The sequence below is a fragment of the Glycine soja genome, chromosome 16 (assembly GCF_004193775.1).
Source record: "Glycine soja cultivar W05 chromosome 16, ASM419377v2, whole genome shotgun sequence".
In the NCBI taxonomy this organism is placed as follows: domain Eukaryota; kingdom Viridiplantae; phylum Streptophyta; class Magnoliopsida; order Fabales; family Fabaceae; genus Glycine; species Glycine soja.
The window spans coordinates 33912987-33935271 of NC_041017.1; the positions used below are offsets into that span (position 1 = coordinate 33912987).

Sequence of the window (22285 nt, forward strand, 5' to 3'; positions counted from 1 at the left end):
ATTAATACGTTTAATATGTACGGGATCATTTTGGATGAGCGAAAATCAAAGGGACCCATGCAATCACGCGGGTATCATACTAATTAATGCCTAAAAGTACATATTAAGAACATGTGACTAATTGAAGTAACGAACTCCAATAAAAAATGCTAACTTGTACGAAAACTGTAGTGTAGAACAAAAGCGACTTTCCTTTGATTCTACGTACAATTGGGTATAATAAAATGAAGCCAAATAATTACAATTAACAAATTAATTCAAAAATTCAGAAAGTAATTTAAACCTTACCCAGACAGCAAGGCATCTCTTGCAAACACATCATTTTGTGTCCCTTCTTTGCTCACAATGGTCATCATCATACCAATGACTACTCAAAATGACAAATTCAAACTGCATCTGATTTGGAGTTCAGTTTCCTTTGCTTTTAGCACGAGAAAAGGCTACCAATGTATAAACAAGCTTTATTTAAAAATAATAATAGTAATATTTATGTATAAACATAACATATGCACGAGTGTATTATCTATAATTTACTCCAAATAAGAAAAAAATCTAAAGACGCTAATGAGACTGTTCCCACACCTAAGGTCGAAGACAGGTTCAAATGAATATTAGAAATTAGAAGTGAATCCGCCAGCTTTTCACATCTCTGGCATGAAAATATAATAAAATAAATGAATAACACGAAATAAGCACGGAATTTGCAGTTTATGGCCTATTAGCTTCAAAATTTCAATCTGGGATGAAAGCTTTATGAATAGCTGAATGAGTGCGATATGTACTATGTAGTATTGATGTTTGCTATGCAATGCAAAATGAGTGTTTGGAAAAACCTATTGATTTGGCATATATATACCATAATCTTTAGGAAACTTGATACAACTCGTCCTCTATATAGTGTATTTACTTGTCTGTTACATCCTGCTGCACCACATTTGTCTCTGGCTTGATGTTCAGAGACACAACAATCTTTAAAATCGCCACTTTTCTCTTTGGTGCCTGAAGCTTGATCCTGAATAGGAGACTTGGAAGCATAAACATCAGATTAGGCATAATTCTTCATTCCAATTGACGACATGTTACATACATAATATTGTTACAGAAACTTTTGTCATACTATCCTTAGCTCCAAATAAAGAAAAAAAAAAAAAGGTTTCTGTCATATATGGTTCTTAATTTGTGGAAACAAAACATTGCTCTAGTGCAGCTCTTTTCCAGAGGTTTACTTGCACTGGGAAAAATATAACAAAAAGAGTCAGCTCTAAAACATGATGTTAGAATTATGCAATTAAAGTGCTTGGCGTCTATGTGATAACCATTTCCAGAATATTTATTGATAAGACATCAGAGTAGATTGGAAAAAGAGCATACAAAATCAGCAGTGCTAACTGAATTTATTATTCACATATAGATATCATAACCATTGTCTGTAACGAGCAGATAAGAAATTTTTCTCTTAGAAATATAAAAGAAATAATCTCGTTTGAGTTAAAAACCAAGACAGTTCAGAGAAGCGAAAATATAAAATAAAAACAGAAGTTGTAAAACATATAAGACATCATCGAAACTTCTAGAATCCTCTAGAACAATATTGGATTGGACCTAACAACAAAATGTCACATCATGAACTTTTCAGCTGAATTTGAATAAAACATAGCACCAAATCCTATTACTATTTTAGTTAATCTTTCACCCTTAACTCACGTGGATCAGAATATGTTATCATATATTAAAATCAGAGTTGCCAAATTGTCAACAACCAAACTTGTTATTAATGGGAGGAAGAAATCCTCAACACAAAAAGGTACTATGTAAGCAAAAAGAAATTACAATCCCCAGAGTCAATAGGCATTAATTGCAATTTGGATAAGAACAGCAATAGCATCCTCCAAAGCTTTGATATATGCTGCAGATTACAAAATTGTAGCAGTCATTAATACCAATTTGCATTATGCACGCTATTTTGTTCCCATTGCTGTTGTGGAAGTACTTTTGCTCCAGACATGGAATGGAAATTGAACAGGAATTTTGTTTTTTTGTGCCATCGATTGAGTTTGTATAAGTGAGGACATGTTGATCTTCTGACCACTTTTGTTTTCGAAATTATAATAATTACTAGTTCGCTATCTAAATGCATAGGAAATTGAAAATTGATTCCCACGAAACTGTATTCTTGTTGTACATTACACTTCTCAGGTGTTCTTAGAAGTCCTCTTCCTACTGGTAAGCCGTATCATATTCACTCTCCCCTGCATTCTGATTTTTACTTATAAATAAGTTAATGTCTAAGAGCAGGGTTGAATGAGCATAGAAAAAAAAGATATTTTCTATGAAGTTTTAAAACAAATTTTACCGAATTACATTGTAATTGATCAAATTCCAGAACCAGCCATTCAATATTCCGTTCTGTTAGGCTCTAACGTAGCTAACCCTACTGCGTATGTATACGAACTGGCTTAGCACACTTTACATTAGTGGTTGGCTCTTGAACATATATAGTTTGTTATGCTTTAAATTAATATTATGCATTGTGCTACTTCTATGATTGGGACAGCTAATAGAGGATGGGGTTGGATTTTGGAAATGAGGGGCTCACATACAAGTCTAGATCCTGTTTAGTTTGTGAACTAAAACTATGTTTTGGTTTTGCCTATCTCTTATGCTATTAAAATTATTCTAGAATCCACCTACAGCTTTTTTATTCAAAAATAAGCATGGGAGTGTTAAGATGATAGTGTCAAGTTCACTTATATAATTTGTTTGGTGACCTATTGCGGAAAATCTCTCTCGTATTTACTCTCTTCGATTTTTCAAAAAATTGATATCAGAGTCAATGGTTTGACTTGGTCACTGACATAGACGAGTAAGATGACGTCGATGGATTCATGTATATAGAGTTCTTTGTATCAAAAGTCTTTCTGACGGATAAATTCATGCATGAATGTCAAGTAGCAAAGTTGCAGGTGTTGCAATAGTGCAAGATACTAGAACATGTTGTAACAATGGCTAGACAAGCTGGGGGCAGTAACAATTATGCTCTAAGAGTCATAATTGAATATTCCTAGATTAAAAATGGCTTATGCTCTAGGGGAAGGCTAACATGTGAAAGAGACACAAACTTGAGGGAAAAGATTATTAAAGTACAAGTACTAACCGAAGTCTCACATGATAGAGAAATGAAAAAGTTGAGTACCATATAATAAATGAAGAAAAAATTATAAATATGAGCCTTATAATTTTAGGATAAGATGTGATGTAAAAATCGCTACTCGGGATAAAATATTGAGAGGAAAGAGAATTGACTTAGAGCCTTTGTCTTAGTTTACACGTCGTTGTGTCATTAACAATTGATAATTCTGTCTAGCATGTTATATTGTGAACATAAATATTTCTCTCCTTATTTGTTCATTTTACATATTTCCTGGTGTAAAAATATTCTTTTTATTGTATTTTTATATCCTTTAAAATAAATTTGCTTTTGGAATTTTCTCTTGGACCAGATACCATTGAAAGAATTTCAGATAATGTAAATGCACGGGGTTCTTTCTTATTTTTTATTTTGTGGCATTTATCTCAATATTTGGTTGATATATTTGAAACTTGATAGCGATTAGCTGATGTATCAGTCAACGGACCCTAGTATGGAAAAAGAATACCGTGAAGACAGATTTTTTCCACAAACTAATGTATCAGCGTGAGTTTCCTTTAATTTTCTTTTGATTTAAATATTTTTGTGGGCATGTTTGAATTTTCCTTTTTGATGTGATTGGCGAGCTTAATTTTCTAACCCATATTTTAAGGGTTGGCAGACTTGGAAAACAATTGCTTGGATTTAACTGAACTGGCTGTTTATAAGTGTTTTGTTTTTAGAATCATATCACATATATGTAGTCTGTTGATGAAGTAGATAGTGGGAGCTTATGTTTTGGGCAGAAATTGTGTCCTCAAACTTTCATGTGATAAGACAAATTAACTTCTGAATTTTCACAATAATATTCTTCTATGCTATCATAAGAAGAAGAAAAAACCACCAATAACTTGTAGATGCATGTTCTCTTAAACAGGTGGTATTCTTCTAGACCAAAAAAAAAGATGGTATTCTCTGTGTTCAATTATATCTTTTGGCTGGAATCTTCCGTGTTCATATGCTGGGGATTAAAATATTTAATAGGGATTAATTAACATGAACATATCCAGAAGATAAGTAGTGGAGGAGTAAAATAATAACAAGCTTAAACATACAAAATTATGTTAATTAATAAATTTCATAACTATATTTTATATAAAAAATTAATTAACCTGTATATATAATTTTTTTTAAAGAAAAATATGAGAGGGAAACCATTCTTGTTTCATTTGATACTGCCATGTTAATCAATCACGTCTAATAAATATTTTCTTATATGTTGTGATTTGATTTTTTTTTCTTTAATTAAGAAATGGCTTTTAAAAAATTACTCTTACAAAATCTTACCATTCTTCAAGAAAAAAATTAGAATTTAAAATAAAAAAAATCAATAATTATATAATTGTGTAATAAAATGATTTCGTATATTAATTACAGGTTCATGAAGATATACTTCATATTGTAGCAGAATGTCGTAATAACTAAAATTTCATCAGATAATTCGTCAAAAAAATGATGTTAAAAATTTAATAAATAAAAATTATAAATATGATTCTATTTTTACATTATCAAGGAAATTTTTGTAACGTCATTAAATGACACGTGAGGTGCCCATAAAAGGTATTTGAGTTTGTCACTTTAACGAGCACCATGCTTAGAAAAAGTCTATGTAAAATTAACACAAACAAGGCTTAAACATCATTTTAGCTACTATAAATTAGTGTATTTTCTGCTTTAGTTTTTCAAAGTTTTTTATTTTAGGCCTGGTCAAACTTAAAAAAATATTTAATCTTTATTGTCAAGTAAAAATATTAATTGACGATCTAACATGGAATTACATTAACCGTTAATTAACTTATAAAGATTTTAATAATAAATAATATGTAATTATTTTTAGTAAATTATGTTTTTTTTTTTAATTTCTTATAAGTTAATCTAACATCATCAATTATTTTAAATATATGAAAATGTAATAATTCAATTTACCAAAAAATTTACATATAATAGCATGTCAAACTATTGATATTGTCGACAGGACAATGAACTACCAACATCACTCTTACATAATCAGTAACCTATTCATAGTTGATAGCAAACAATAAATTCAAATATTAAAATTACAAGCACTAAAATATATATAAAAAATCTTTATATATTAAAGTGCAAAAAAAATCCTTAATTTTATAGGAAAAAAAACAATTATTTAAACCCACCAAAAATATGATGTGTTATTTTGTCAAAGTACGAGAAATGCAATACTAATTTATCTTTACACTAATGTTTTTGCACAATCTTTGGTCCCCAATAAATAAAAAAAGTCCTTGCACGTTAGAATATTTCCAAGTCTTTCTAGGGTTGACATCATACTGTGAAAAGTCTACTAAGAACTAAGATGAATAAATATCATTTGTCATTTGGCTAAAGCGCAGAAAATGCAAACTTAATTAATTTGTCTTGATATAACATTTCCACAAAGACTAATAATTTTAAAGTCTATACAATCGTTTTACTTTTAAATTTGGATGTGATTGTGTGTTTAATTTTCTAACCCATTAAAAAAGTTAGAAAACAAAGAAGACGACAATATCATCTTTTTTTATCATTATTTTAAAGTACTAATATTTTCAATACATGTGAAAAATTTTAAAAAATTCTAATTTATATGCTATTTATTTAAAACATAATCTTTATATTATAATACAAAAATATCACTATTTCGTACTCATACAATCAGTATGAATATAATAAACACTATAATTTGTCTAATTATTATTATATATATCATTATTATATAACAATAACATTTAAAATATTCGTATTCTATTATTATTAGACTCAAATAAAAATCAAATTCTCAACTATATTATTTATTAAGAGATTCTTTTAACTAATTTCCTGTAATATACTTATTGGTCTTCAAGCTCCACTCAATTTTATCAGGGATTAACAAACAACCATTAATTCATTATATTGTAATGTCTTTATAAATATCTCTAATAATTTTATTTTTCAAGTGTGCAAAGCCCTTCCACAAATTTACTATTCTTAGTTGGGTGTAAGTGTCACATATTAATTAATATTTTTAGGTAAAGACATATTCTGAATATTTTGAATGAGAGGAGCATACCCATGAGCTAAGATGATAGGACCCTTGATCAATGGAATAGCATGAGGAGAATGAGCCTAGCAGATTCTGAATTTCTCTCAATCTAGCTTGTCGAACCCTTTATATAACACTAGAAAATATACATTTAATGTTGTTATTTTAACATCAATTTTATAAAAATGAATGTTAAAAAAATAGTAGCATAATTATAAATAAGTTGAGTTTATTATTATCGATTTTTTTGAAAAATCTTTTGGTTCAAACGCGCGTCTTCACTTTTATCGACAAGATCGGAATATAACTATTAGTTGGGACCCACATAGAGTCTTGGTCTTGGTGAAATACTTACTCTGTCAAAGGATTCCTTAATATCCATAGCCTTCAGTCGGTGAGGATAGTGTCTACTGTCTAGGAAACAAATATTGCTGCGTATACCACCATCAATTCCTCCATGTGGTTTATAAATGTATTCAACTGGCTTCACCCGAAATCTCATTGAATATAGAGAAAAACATGAAGACTAGATATGGAGAACACTATTTTAGGATTGAGAATCTCTTTAAACAAAACGAAAGAGAATAGAGAACACAAAAGATATAAGATGGATGGTGATGATAGAGTAATTGCTAACTAGTGATTAGAATTAAGGCATTTATTCCTAAATTAGGGAAACTTCGCCTAAAGCTGCAGAAAAATGAAAAATTAGTATTGCAAAAGAAATGGCGAAACTGCATGAAATGAAGTTGTGTTTTAGACTGCCTATGATCCTTTCCCTTTTCTTATGAAACTTATTCCTAAAATAAGGACTAGATGATGGGATCTAATTGGCACTCTCATATTGGTGCTACGGAAGAGAGAGAATTTCAAATTAGCATTCATTGTGTGAATTTCATTTACTGATATACCCTTTTCTATCTTCGTGATAACTGTGAGATAAATAGATAAAATGTGATAAGTCCAGCAACCTAAAACTAGCTTATGCAATTTTTAATGCTCTGCTTGCTACTTTTGGCAAAGCAAAAGTGCATGAACAGAAGGGATCTAACACAAGGATGCAAATATACTGGTAGTAACTAGGAACAAATAGGGTATCTTGCATTCTTCTTCTCATGCACAAATTTGATTCACAGTTAAGTATAGCTGCACTAGCAGAATATAGTAGAAAGCATTGTTGAAGATGAATATGAAGTGGTGAAATTTTAGATATCACAGATCTAAGCACAATAATGAAAAACAAACAGCATTACAAATATATTATACAATAAATACAACAATAGCATACTAAGTTTCTGGAAACAAGATTTTGCAGTTCATTACTTAAATACAAAACATTGTAAACTCCTATATTAAAGAAATTATCTCGCATTTGTAGCTGCCAACAATGGTTTCTTCTCTGATCAGAAGCCTGCAGCACATCTGCAACAATCAGCATTTTTTTTACAACAATTAATGTGCTGGATTCATTACAAGATATAAACAGAATTATATTTTTTCATATAAAATTGAAAATGGAAGTATATATGCAGGGACCATGGCCCCAAGTTTTTCACAAAGTGTATTTAAAATACCATGTTAAAAGAATTACGGTCCCCTTAAAATTTATGAAAAAAAAATATTGAAAAATAATACATGTCATCTTAGTTGACACTTAGGGAGACAAAAAGAAAAAAGAAAGAGAAGTGTATGTATAATAGGTAATATAATGTGATAGTAATGAGATAAAAAGATATTAAAGATAATAATAAAATATTTGTAATGTGTAAGTGTACATTTATAATTATGAAAAATCATTTTAAAAAAATGCATCTATTTGTTTCTTCTATAAATGTCTAATTAATATATTTGAAAGAGTTTCTGTTTCTAATAATTAGGAATAAAAAATTTATTTATTTATTTTCATATAAATGATAAAATTAATTAGATAGTAATGTTTTATGCTTAATATAGTATATTTTTTCTTTGTAAAAAATATAAAAAAAATTACAAGTTAAATAATAATTAGGTTAAATTATTATTATTATTCTTGGCCTCCTCTAAGTGAAATCCATATTGCTCTTTTTGATCAGTGAAGCAATTTCTTGATATATGTAAAATAAAACATAGTCAGAACATAAACCATGAAATTGACAAATAAATCTAGAACATACCTTTTTGCCTTGGAGCGATCAGCAACACTTCCCACATTCACCATAAGCATACATATAAATAGTCTGTTAATCTGTTCAGAAACCTGATGTAAGCAATTCTCCAAGGACGCCACAGTAGTAATGGCCCTAATAAGCCCCAAAATCCAGTGACGTATCCAATCCCCAAGCTCATGTATAATCCCTCATAGAAAACTGAATCATCACCTTTGACTGCTGGTTCTTGATGCTCTGCTGTTGTCTGATCTCCATCCCCAGGACAAGTTTTGTTAAGTTGTTCACCACAAAGATCAATGTTTCCTTCAAAACTAGAGGCTTCAAAGGTTTCAAAATGTCTTCCTGATGGGATTCTTCCAGACAGAGAGTTGTGTGACAAGTCTAATTTTTGCAAATAATCAATTTCAGAAAGAGAAGAAGGAATTCTCCCAGAGATGTGATTTCTTGACAAGTCAAGTGATTCTAGTGAACCTAAATTCCCAATATGAGAAGGAATTTCTCCGCTCAAATTGTTTCTTGATAGATTCAAAGAAACTAACCCAAGCAAATATCCGACCTCTTTTGGTATTTCACCCATTAAATTGTTACTAGAAAGATCAATGCTTTTGAGCTTTAACTCTGGATTCTTGAACCCCCGTTCCTCACCTTTCCACATCCATGTTATGTCAAGCGTATAACCCTCGAAATAGGAACCATAAATTGCATAGTAAGTGTTATTATTCCAATATATATGAGACAGAGTGTCACTTGAGTTGATGCTCTGTTCAGACATTGCAGTGAAATTCTTTAAGCATGATGGAATTCCTCTTGACAAATTATTCCTTGAAAGATCCAACAATTGAATGCGGTTCAAATAACAGAGATGAATGGGTAGATTTCCGGAGAGGTGATTTCCTCGCATGTTCAAGATTATCAATTGATGCATACTTTCTCCAATCCATGATGGTATTGGACCCGACAACATATTTTCACTCAGGTCCAGCATAAATAAACTGCTGCAATTCTTCAAAGAAGAAGGCAACTCACCCATTAAACCATTGTTTCGTAAAACCAAGGCTTCCATATTAACAAGGGCGCCCATGGACATAGGAATCTTCCCTGACAATTTATTGCTGCTTAAATCAAGGAACAGTAATTGCTTTACTGATTTCCAACAATCTGGCAGTTGCCCCTTTATTTGATTGTGTGACACATCTAAAGTGCCCAAATTTGAAGCTGTGCTTTGGTCACATAAGAATGAAAACAAATCTGAAAAATTATTTTCAGAGAGCATCAGCCCAGAAGCTTGTAGTAAAAATGACGGAATTTTACCCTCAAACTGATTGGAATTCAGAAGTATAGACGGTCTGTTAGGAAGCTTCAATGATATATTAGGAATTGCACCAATGAGATAATTGGAAGACATATTTAACAATCCCATATTTTGCAAGTTATTCCAAAACCAGTCTGGTACAGAGTCATTAATCCCGTTATCAGAAATATCAAGCGAATACAAAGAACTTTGAGTCTTGAGCCAACTAGGAAAAGTGGGGCCCAACTTGCAAGAACCGATTCCCAAGTATTCTAATTGGAATGGAGGAACCCAACTCGGGACGAATTTCAGAGACAATGAGTTCTCTGATAGCCGCAAGTATTTTAATTTGGAAAAATTAGAAAGATGGGATTCAGTGACCTCACCCTCCAAAGAATTCCTAACCAAGTTAAGATCCTCCAGCTCTGATAGCAATCGAATGCTTTTAGGTAACATGCCAGTCAACCGGTTATCAGATAAATCCAAGTTCGTAAATATGTCTCTGTTGCACCATGAAGAATTTCGGAAGAAGCTAGAAAATTCCCCGTTCAACTTGTTATTTGAGAGGTCTAAACTCTGCAATGCACACATGTTACCAAAGAAAGATGGAATCTCGCCTTGCAGTTTGTTACCGTATAGGTCAAGAAGTTGAAGAGAGTTCATTACTTTCCCAAATCCATCTGGAATTGGACCTTCTAACATGTTATAATCAAGGACAAGGTTATGAAGATTGGTGGTGGAGTTAAAGAGCCAGTAAAATATAGTTGATGATTTCAACAGATTTGAGGAGAGATCAAGGGAAACAAGAGAAAATGAAGAACTCATAATGAAAGAAGATGACATACGAAAACTTCCATCCGTAAGACTACAATTTTGCAAATCCAGATTTTGAAGTTTTGAGCTGAAGTTGAAACCACCTAGAAAGACTGATGATGACATATTATTATAGGAAAGGTCAAGGATAACAAGAGCCGGAAAGTTTGGGCAGAGAGGAGATGACAAAACAATGTTATTATGACCAAGATAAAGCTCCTGAAGATTAAGGCTAAAGTTTGACAACAGTTGAAATGTTGAGGATGTCAGCTTATTTGAAGAAAGATCAAGGATGGTAAGAGCAGTGGAAAAGTTGGAAAGTGGATAAAACAGAGATTGAATATTTGTATCTGAAAGAGAACAATCAACTAGCCTCAACTCTCTTAAGTTTGGAATAAGCTTGCTGATCATTTGTAGCCAGTGATGAGACGAGGAAAGGTTGTGTAGTAAACTTAGCTTAAGTCTTGTCAAGGAAGACAGATTAGTCAACCACTCTGCATCCTTAGATTTCACATCAAAATTGCCACCAAGTCCAAGACTGTGCAACAAAGGAAGATTCCCAATCTGGAAAGGGAGTGCTCCCGAAAATGAATTCCCCCCCGCAAGATCAAGATACCTCAACTGTGAGAGATTTCCAAGTTGATAAGGGAGTTCCCCATGTAAATCATTATAACTTAGATCAAGATATTGTAAATCTGTAAGGTTTCCAAGTTGATAAGGGATTTGTCCATGGAGATAATAATTGCTACCTAGATCAAGAGACAGTAAATGTGTAAGCTTTCCAAGATCAGAAGGTATACTCCCAACAAATGAACAATCAGAGAGATTGAGATATCTTAAGTTGGTGAACGAGCCCATGAGTTCTGGGATATGACTCCCTTCAAAATTATTGTAGCTGAGATCCAAGTGTTCAATATTTTTAAGGGCAATCAATGAAGAGATATTGATTTCACCTAACAAATATTGTGTATCATCACCACGGAGATGAAGCATCTCAACATGACCAGTTTGATTGTTGCATTGAATGCCTTTCCATTTGCAACAGTCTCTGCTTCTGTCATCGTCCCTCCAATTAGAGAGAATGCCATAGTCGTCTATGAAGCCATGTTTGAAGTTGAGGAGTGCTTGTCTCTCAGTCTCAATGCACTTAATTTCTGCGCTATTGGGAAGGTAGTTGAATCCAAGAATGGATCCTGCAGCATGCAATAAAAGCAGCACAAGTGCATAAAATAGTTTCAGAGAATAACAACTCATTATGAAATGACTAAGAGTAAAACAAAGATCAGTGATCAGTTTTCTCTTAAATGGTGAAGTATGAAAGATGGAGCCTGCAGCAGGATTTATATAGCTGATAGTATGGCTAAATGATAGAGTTGTGTTAATTCTCGTTCACTTATCGAAGACAACAAAATAAGGATATTTTCTCTTAAAAAAAACTTTATTTTAAAAATTAAAATAGGAAGACTCCGTATACGAGGCTTATATATTTTAAATTCATTTATTAAACTCAGGTGATAAGCAATTTAAACTTACCATTCTTCATGGAAAAAATATAGAATTTATAATAAAAAAATCAATAATTATATAATTGTGTAATCAAATTATTTAAGCACACCAAAAAATATGATGTGTTATTTTGCCCAAATACAAGAAATGCAAGATTAATTTGTGTTTACATGAATGTTTTGTGTAGACTAACAATTTTAAGTCTTTGCACTTGTCCCAAAAAATAAAAAAATCTTTGCACTTGTTTTTAAATTCACAAATGCATACGTTAATTTTCAAAACAATTATTGTTCATTATATTTTTGCTGATATAAAACAACTCAGTAAAATGAAAATCGGGAAGGGAACAGTGATGATAGTATGACCATACGAATAAGTTGTTAATTCTTGTTCAAAGACAAGAAAACAAACTAAGTTTTTCAAATGTAAATTTTTAGAATAAAGAAAAAATATGACGACGAAAAACATAGTATGACTAAATGACTGACTTGTTAATTCTCGTTCACTTATTGAAGACAGCAAAATAAGGAAGTTTTCTCTTAAATAATGTTACAAAAAAATGATGTTACAAATTTTAATAAATAAAAAATATAACTATGATTTTTAGTCTTTCAATGTTTTTTATTTTAGTCCCAGTAAAAATTTTTAAAAAATCAGTCCATGTTATCAACAAAATAAGTATTTAGTATACTCCTTCTAGCCTAGAAGACATATCCTCTTAATTGTGAACCAAATTAAAGGTTATATGAAGGAAAAATAAAAATATAGATGCACTTAGTCAATGTAATAAGAGAAAATTGTGGGACAGGCGTGATAGTTGTTGTGGTTTCAGTAGCAAAGTAATTGCGCCGGTGGAAATATAAAAGAAGAGAAATATCGTTAGTGACACTGTCTAGTACTTTTTTTTTGGTTATAAAGTAATTAAAATTTGTTAGAAATTATAAATTTAAATTGGCGAGTTCTATTTCTTATTTAATGATTATATATATTTCTTAATTTTTTATGTGAAATCATTAACTAAAATTTGTGATTTTTTATAAATTTTGATAAATAACAGAAAAGAGTATTGTTAGTCTTCCTCAAAGATAAAAATAGGTGTAAGGTGTATAAAAGAAGAAAAATAAAAAGGAGAGTGATGAAAATATGTGATTACTTTCTTTCAATTAAATTTTCTTTCCTTCTAATTTTTTAAATTCAAATTTTAAACCTTTTTTACCCTTTTTCATTTTCTTTCCTCTCTTCCAAAACATACTTATGTTGCACGTTAGAGTATTTCTAAATCATTCTAGGATTGATATCATACTAACAAAAGTCTACTTAGAACTAAGACCAATAAATATCATGTGTCATTTTGCTAAAACACAGAAAATGCAAACTTAATTTGTCTTGATTTAAAATTTCTACAAAGATTGACAATTTCAAAGTCTATGCAGTCGTTTTACCTTTTAAATTTGATGTGTTTGTGTGCTTAATTTTCTAACCCATCAAAAGAGTTAGAAAACATAGGAGACGACAATATCATTTTTTGTCATTATTTGTACTAATATATTTTGATACTTGTGAATTTTTTTTTAAAAAATTATAATGTATATATCACGCTATTTATTTAAAATATAATATTTATATTACAATACAAAAATATCAATATTTTATACACATACAATCAGTATGAATATAATAAAAACTATAATTTATCTAATTATTATGATATATATATATATATATATATATATATATATATATATATGCATTATTATATAGCAATAACATCTACAATATTCATATTCTATTACAATAAGACTCAAATAAAAATCAAATTTTCATCTATATTATTTGTTGAGAGATTCTTTTTACTAATTTTCTATAATGTATTTATTGGTCTCCAAGTTCCATATCATATAATTAAATTTATTATTATATATAAATTAATTATTAAATACAAAATACATTAATTTTTAGCTCATATAGTTTATTAAATTATTTTTATTAAACTACCATGATTTTTTAACATAAAAACACCGTATTGATCGATAGTAAAACCATTACTTCTGTAAGTTAAATATTATCACAATTTGATTTCTTTGAGTACATTTAGTTATTCTATACTTAAAAAACTTTAGATAAAAGAAAATTATTGTGCTTGAAAAAATTATTTTTACAAAATAAAAAATATTAACACCCGATTAATCCAATTCGACCCAACCAGTTTATGATCTGATTTAGCAGGATTTGTAAAAAACGTTACACACATCTGACCCATAACCCAACACATAAATTTTTCATGTGGTTGAATAACAAGTTTAATCAAATTCAAGTTAAGTCGATCGGTAAACACTCCTACAAATAACTTATTGGAATGAGCAAAATAAAATTTCTATATAGAAACTGAATGAGAAAATTAGTTTAAAGAATAAAATAAAATTAGTTTTAAATAATTACCTTTTTAAAAAATAATTACCTTCATTTTTTTAAAAAAAAAAGAAAATTTCTATATCGAAACTGGATGAGTAAAATACGAAATGGGTATGATATTGATGTGGCAGATGTCATGTCCTCTCTAATACGATTAGTAACATATAAACTTAACACTGTTGTGTTATATAAGTAGATGGAAGGTTTTTTTTTTTATGAAGAAATTAGAATTTTTTTTTATTTTATGTATCATTTTGATAAAAAAAAAATAAATTTTAAGGTTTAAATCAATAGAAGTTATATTTTAACTCGAATATAAAATGATTTACTTTCAGTTTTTATACTAAATTTTTCTTCAAATCCTAACTAGTCCAAATATTCTTTTAAAATTTTCTTTCATGCGATCTTATTTTTTAATCCCTGTAGCATGTGTTTTTTAATTATTAAATCTTTATAAAAATGGCCTTTTCCTCTCATAAGTATTCTTATTAGAAAGTTTTTTCATAAAGTATTTAAACATAGTTAATATACTAGTATGAATATATTATCCATTAAAGTTTCATTATAATTCAAGAACTTTTAAATCTAAAACCCACTAGCTTGTTAATTTAAAACCAAGAAATGCATAATAAAGAAGTATTTGTTTCTGACATTTTCAACTCTATTCCTATTTTCTCATTTTGACAACTCTACCTTTGAAACTTTCTTGCTTGCTTTGACTTGGAAAAGCGAACGAAGACAAAGGGCGAAGAAATTAAGCTGTGCTAACATTGAAGTCCCATTAGAATTCGATATCCTTTTTACATCTAAGATCTAATTGCTGCTTGATATATTAATTTAAAACCAAGAAATATATAATAAAGAAGTAATTGTGTTTCTCATATTCAACTCTATTCCATTTTCTCATTTTGACGACAAGAGTTTCCTTTAATTTTCTTTTCATTCAAATAACTCTACCTTTTGAAACTTTCTTGCTTTCTAGACTTGGAACAGCGAATGAAAACAAAGGGCGTAGAAATTGTGCCGTACAAGTATAGTAACTACTTAAATCTTGCTGCTCTGTGTTCAATACAGCACAACTGGTAAACCATAATTCATATCTGAAAAATCCTAATGGGTGGTTACTTTCTCAAAATCTTGTTTGCATTGTTAGTGTGCTTTTTGCATACTGAAATATCCATTCTTGGATTGAACTCTACATCGGAGATCTCACGTGTGAAATGCATTGAAAGTGAGAGACAAGCCCTCCTCAACTTCAAACGTGGCCTTGTAAATGACTCTGGCATGCTCTCTACATGGAGGGATGATGAAAATAACAGAGATTGTTGCAAATGGAAAGGCCTTCAATGCAATAATGAAACAGGTCACGTCTACATGCTTGATCTTCATGGTCACTACCCACAACGTTTGTCAGGTCTAATCAATATTTCTTCATTGATTGACTTGCAAAATATTGAATATTTGAATCTTAGCAATAATGATTTTGAAGGGAGTTACATCCCAAAATTTATGGGCTCGTTCACCAACTTAAAATATCTTGATCTATCATGGTCGAGGTTTGGTGGGAGAATTCCTTATGAATTGGGGAATCTCTCAAAGTTGGAGTATCTTGATCTTAAATGGAATTCTCTTGATGGAGCAATACCTTCTCAACTAGGGAAGCTTACAAGTTTACAGCATCTAGATCTAAGCCTAAATTCTCTTAGTGGAGAAATCCCTTCTGAAGTAGGGGTGCTTACAAGCTTACAACATCTAGATCTAAGTGGAAATTCTCTTCGTGGAGAAATCCCTTCTGAAGTAGGGAAGCTTACAAGCTTACGACACTTAGAGATCTAATCTTCAATTCTTTTCGTGGAGAAATCCATTCTAACGTAGGGATGCTTACAAGCTTGCAACATCTAGATCTGAGTGGAAATTCTCTTCTTGGAGAAATCCCTTCTGAAGTAGGGAAGCTTACAGCCTTACGATATCTAGATCTAAGTTATAATGTGGCTATTCATGGAGAGATCCCTTATCACTTTAAAAACCTCTCACAACTGCAATATCTTTGTCTTGGAGAACATAATCTTTCCGGACCAATACCTTTCCGGGTTGGGAATCTTCCTATCTTTCATACTCTTAGACTTGAAGGCAATTTTGATCTTAAAATTAACGATGCAAAGTGGCTATCTTCTCTCTCTTTTTTAACAACTCTTGACCTGACATCATTGCATAATCTTGGCTCCTCTCGTTACTGGCAACAAGTGATCGGTGAGCTTATAACAAACTTGAGAGAGTTGAGTCTAGTTGATTGTAATCTCACTGATGAAAGTGTTGTGCTATCTGCTTCCATTCAAAATTCTTCATCTCCTCTTGTGACCCTTAACCTTAATGATAACTCGTTAGAAGGTCCAATACCTAATCTTTCAAATTTTACATCTTTGAGGACATTACATCTTTCCAATAATCGGTTAACTGGAGAAATACCTAAAAGCATTGGGTTGCTACATGAGTTGGAGTCTCTTCGCCTACAGGATAATTACTTGGAGGGTGATATTAATGAATGGCATCTCACAAATTTGTCCAAATTGGAGGAGTTAGACTTAACAGACAACTCGTTTTCTCTAATGCTTGGTACTACATGGGTTCCACCTTTCCAATTATATTATTTGGGACTAGCTTCTTGCAAGTTGGGTCCTAGTTTCCCAAGTTGGCTCCAAAATCAAAGTCACTTGGTCTTTCTAGATATCTCTGATGCTGGGATTGATGACTTTGTGCCAGACTGGTTTTGGAACAAGTTACAGTCTATAAGTTTGATGAATATGTCTTACAACACTCTCAAAGGTACAATTCCGAATTTACCGATCAAGCTTACTGATGACTATATACTTATAATTCTAAATTCAAATCAACTTGAAGGTGAAATTCCTGCTTTTTTATCCCACGCTTATGCATTAGATTTTTCCAACAATAAGATTTCAGGCTTAAACACATTCTTGTGTGGAAAAAGAGCAAGTACAAACCTACACACTTTGGACTTATCAAGTAATCGAATAATGGGACAACTGCCCAACTGTTGGGAACATCTAAATACATTAGAATTTCTTGATCTGAGCAATAATAAATTGTCAGGCAAGATTCCACAGTCCATGGGTACACTTGTTAATTTGGAAGCTTTGGTCTTAAGACACAACAATTTTATTGGAGACCTACCATTCACCTTGAAGAACTGCACTCGTTTAGATATACTAGACTTGAGTGAAAATTTGTTGTCTGGTCCAATACCGTCATGGATTGGACAAAGTTTACAACAATTACAAATCTTGAGCTTGCGTGTAAACCACTTTAATGGAAGTGTTCCTGTTCATTTCTGTTATTTGAGGCAAATTCATATCTTGGATCTTTCAAGAAATAACTTGTCAAAAGGAATTCCAACTTGTCTAAGGAACTATACTGCGATGATGGAAAGCAGATTAATCACAAGTCAAATTGTAATGGGGCGAAGAATATCATCTACATCAATCTCCCCTCTCATTTATGACTCTAATGTGTTATTGATGTGGAAAGGTCAGGATCATATGTATTGGAATCCAGAGAATCTTCTAAAGAGCATTGATCTCTCAAGTAATGATTTAACAGGTGAAGTACCAAAAGAGCTTGGATATTTACTTGGATTGGTATCTTTGAATTTATCAAGAAACAACTTACATGGACAAATTCCTTCTGAGATTGGGAATTTAAATTCGTTAGAATTTCTTGACTTATCAAGAAATCATATCTCAGGAAAAATTCCATCTACTCTTTCCAAAATTGACCGTCTTGCTGTCTTAGACTTATCAAACAACGATCTAAATGGAAGAATCCCTTGGGGAAGACAGTTGCTAACCTTTGATGGCTCTAGTTTTGAAGGAAATACGAATCTTTGTGGTCAACAACTTAACAAAAGTTGTCCTGGAGATAAGCCAATAGGGACGCCTGAAGGAGAAGCAGTTGATGGTGAAGATGAAGATTCAATATTCTATGGAGCATTATATATGAGCTTGGGCCTAGGATTCTTCGCAGGCTTTTGGGGCTTATTAGGGCCAATACTACTTTGGCAACCATGGAGAATTGCTTACCTGAGATTCTTGAACAGACTCACAGACTATATACTTCTAATGGTGGAAGTGAACATGGCCAAGTGCCATATGTGGTTCAAAGGCTAGTAGGTACGTAATTCCAAGTGCCATTTGCAGTTTATGGCGTATTAGCTTCAAAATTTCAATCCGGGATGAAAGCTTCATGAATAGCTGAAGGTGTACGATATGTACTATGTAGTATTGATGTTTGCTATGCAATGCAAAATAAGTGTTTGGAAAAACCTATTGATTTTGATTGTCTTTTTATTGTATAATCTCTTTTCAAGAATGCGAGATATCAAAATAATGTTTGTTGATCAGGCTAGTATGTTCCGACTACTTATTTAAGCCTGCAAAATTTAAATGAAGTTGGTCTAACATCCAGCTATCTTCACTTCATTTTATTTCTTATCCAACCATTTTTAAGGTCTAATATCAAAGAGCTTATGAATTTTACACATATTGTTACAGAAACTTTTGTTATACTATCCTTAGCTCCAAATAAATTAAGAAAAAAAAAAAGCTTTCTGTCATATATGGTTCTTATTTTGTGGAAACAAAATATTGCTCTATTGCTCTTTCCGGGAGGTTTACTTGCACTGGGAAAAATATAACAAAAAGAATCAGCTCTAAAACATGATGTTAAAATTATGCAATTAAAGTGCAGAATATTTATTGATAAGACATGCAGAGTAGATTGGAAAAAGAGCATACAAAATCATCTTGATAACTGAATTTATTATTCACATGTAGATATCATAACCATTGTCTGTAACTGAGCAGATAAGAATTTTTTTCTCTTTTAAATATAAAGAAATCATCTCGTTTGAGTTAAAAACCAAGACAAGTTCAGAGAAGCGAAAATATAAAATAAAAACAGAAGTTGTAAAACATATAAGACATCACCGAAACTACTAGAACCCTCTAGAACAATATTTGATTGGACCTAACAACAAAATGTCACATCATGAACTTTTCAGCTGAATTTGAATAAAACAGAGCACCAAATCCTATTACTATAGAGCACACCTAAATTTTAATTAATTTTTCTCCCTTAACTCACGTGGATCAGAATATGTTATCATAGATTAAAATAAGAGTTGCCAAATTGTCAACAATCAATCTTGTTATTATTGTGAGGAAGAAATTCTCAACACAATGTAAACTTTTGCCCTATTATTGAGAGGAAGAAATTCTCAACACATAAAGGTACTAAATAAGCAAAAATAAATTACAATCCCGAGAATCAATAGCTAGGCATTGCTATTTTGATAAGAACAGCAATAGCATCCTCCAAACCTTTGTTATGTGCTGCATATTACAAAATTGTACCAGTCATTAATACCATTTTGCATTATGCACGCTATTTCGTTCCCATTGCTGTTGTGGAAGTACTTTTGCTCCAGACATGGAATGAAAATTGATCAGGAATTTTGTTTTTTTGTGCCATCGATTGAGTTTGTATAAGTGAGGACATGTTGATCTTCTGACCAATTTTGTTTTTGAAATTATAATAATTACTAGTTCGCTATCTAAATTCATGGGAAATTGAAAATTGATTCCCACGAAACTGTATTTTTGTTGTACATTACACTTCTCAGGTGTTCTTAGAAGTCCTCTTCCTACTGCTAAGCCTTATCATATTCACTCTCCCCTGCATTCTGATTTTTACTTATAAATAAGTTAATGTCTAAGAGCAGGGCTGAATGAGCATAAAAAAGGGGCTCACATTCAAGTCTAGAACCTGTTTAGTTTGTGAACTAAAACTTTGTTTTGGTTTTTCCTATCTCTTATGCTATTAAAATTATTCTAGAATTCACCTACAGTTTTTTTACTCAAAAATAAGTGTTGGAATTCTAAGATATGATATCAAGTTTATTTATGTAATTTGTTTGATGACCTATTGTGGAATAATAAATTCAAAAATAACATGGAATTACATTAACCGTTAATTAACTTATAAAGATTTTAACAATAAATAATATGTAATTATTTTTAGTAAATTATATTTTTTTAAATTTCTCATCAGTTAATCTAACATCATCAATTATTTTAAACATATGAAAATATAATAATTCAATTTACCAAAAAATTTACATATAATAGCATGTCAAACTATTGATATTGTCGAGAGGACAATGAACTACCAACATCACTCTTACATAATCAGTAACCTATTGATAGTTGATAGCAAACAACAAATTCAAATATTAAAATTACAAGCACTAAAATATATAAAAAAAAATCTTTATATATTAAAATTACAAGCACTAAAATATACAAAAAACAATTATTTAAACCCACCAAAAATATGATATGTTATTTTGTCGAAGTACGAGGAATGCAATACTAATTTATCTTTACACTAATGTTTTTGCACAATCTTTGCACTTGTCCCCAATAAATAAAAAAGTCCTTGCAGGTTAGAGTATTTCCAAGTCTTTCTAGGGTTGATATCATTATGTGAAAAGTCTACTAAGAACTAAGATGAATAAATATCATTTGTCATTTGGCTAAAGCGCAGAAAATGCAAGCTTAATTCATTTGTCTTGATATAAAATTTCCACAAAGACTAATAATTTTAAAGTCTATACAATCGTTTTACTTTTAAATTTGGATGTGATTGTGTGTTTAATTTTCTAACCCATTAAAGGAGTTAGAAAACAAAAAAGAAAAAAATATCATCTTTTTTTATCATTATTTAAAAGTACTAATATATTTCAATACATGTGAAAATTTTTAAAAAACTATAGTTTATACGCTATTTATTTAAAATATAATCTTTATATTATAATACAAAAATATCACTATTTCATACTCATACAATCAGTATGAATATAATAAACACTATAATTTGTCTAAATATTATTATATATATCATTACTATATAACAATAACATTTACAATATTCATAATCTATTACTATTAGATTCAAATAAAAATCAAATTCTCAACTATATTATTTATTGAGAGATTCTTTTAACTAATTTCCTGTAATATACTTATTGGTCTCGAAGCTCCACTCAATTTTATCAGGGACTAACAAACAACGATTAATTCATTATATTGTCATGTCTTTATAAATGTCTCTAATAATTTTATTTTTCAAGTGTGCAAAGCACTTCGACAAATTTACTATTCTTAGTTGAGTGTAAGTGTCACATATTAATTAATATTTTTAGGTAAAGACATATTCTGAATATTTTAAATGAGAGAAGCATACCGATGAGTCAAGATGATAGGACCCTTGATCAATGAAATAGCATGAGGAGAATGAGCGTAGCAAGTCAGATTCTGAATTTCTCTCAATCTAGCTTGTCGAACCCTTTATATAACACTAGAAAATATACATTTAATGTCATTTATTCCTTAATAGAGTCACATAGAGTCTTGGTCTTGGTGAAATACTTACTCTGTCAAAGGATTCCTTAATATCCATAGCCTCCAGTAGGTGAGGATAGTGTCTACTGTCTAGGAAACAAATATTGCTGCGTATACCACCATCAATTCCTCCATGTGGTCACATAAATAACAACCTCGAAATCACCACGATCTCCTAAATTAGGGACTACCAACATTGACATTTAGTTTATAAATGTATTCATCTGGCTTTACCCGAAATCTCATTGAATATAGAGAAAAACATGAAGACTAGAGACGGAGAACACTATTTTAGGATTGAGAATCTCTTTAAATAAAACGAAAGAGAATAGAGGATACAAGAGATATAAGATGGATGGTGATGATAGAGTAATTGCTAACTAGTGATTAGAATTAAGACATTTATTCCTA

At 30.8% G+C, this 22285-nt stretch overlaps 2 protein-coding genes across 3 annotated transcripts; one reads left to right on the forward strand and one right to left on the reverse strand.

Annotated features, from left to right (window-relative positions):
- Positions 1 to 7404: 7404 nt before the first annotated feature.
- On the reverse strand, positions 7405 to 11781 carry LOC114390774 (receptor-like protein EIX2). Of its 2 annotated transcripts, none has more exons than XM_028351654.1 (2): positions 8381 to 11781; positions 7405 to 7638 (listed from the first exon to the last, which is right to left on the reverse strand). In XM_028351654.1, exon 1 carries the CDS (start codon positions 11730 to 11732, stop codon positions 8418 to 8420), a length of 3315 nt encoding a protein of 1104 aa, XP_028207455.1. In that variant the 5' UTR covers positions 11733 to 11781; the 3' UTR covers positions 7405 to 7638; positions 8381 to 8417. The 2 variants fall into 2 exon arrangements, with proteins under 2 accessions (XP_028207455.1, XP_028207453.1); XM_028351652.1 differs by having other exon boundaries at positions 7405 to 7649.
- A 3523-nt stretch (positions 11782 to 15304) lies between these two features.
- On the forward strand, positions 15305 to 16425 carry LOC114390778 (receptor-like protein EIX1). The gene has a single exon (XM_028351660.1). The coding sequence runs from the start codon at positions 15510 to 15512 to the stop codon at positions 16230 to 16232; it is 723 nt and encodes a 240-aa protein (XP_028207461.1). The 5' UTR covers positions 15305 to 15509; the 3' UTR covers positions 16233 to 16425.
- The last annotated feature ends 5860 nt before the right edge of the window (positions 16426 to 22285 follow it).

Coding starts and splice junctions, on each gene's coding strand:
- LOC114390774 (XM_028351654.1), bottom strand. CDS start 11,732: ATGAGTTGTTATTCTCTGAAACTATTTTATGCACTTGTGCTGCTTTTA.
- LOC114390778 (XM_028351660.1), top strand. CDS start 15,510: ATGGGTGGTTACTTTCTCAAAATCTTGTTTGCATTGTTAGTGTGCTTT.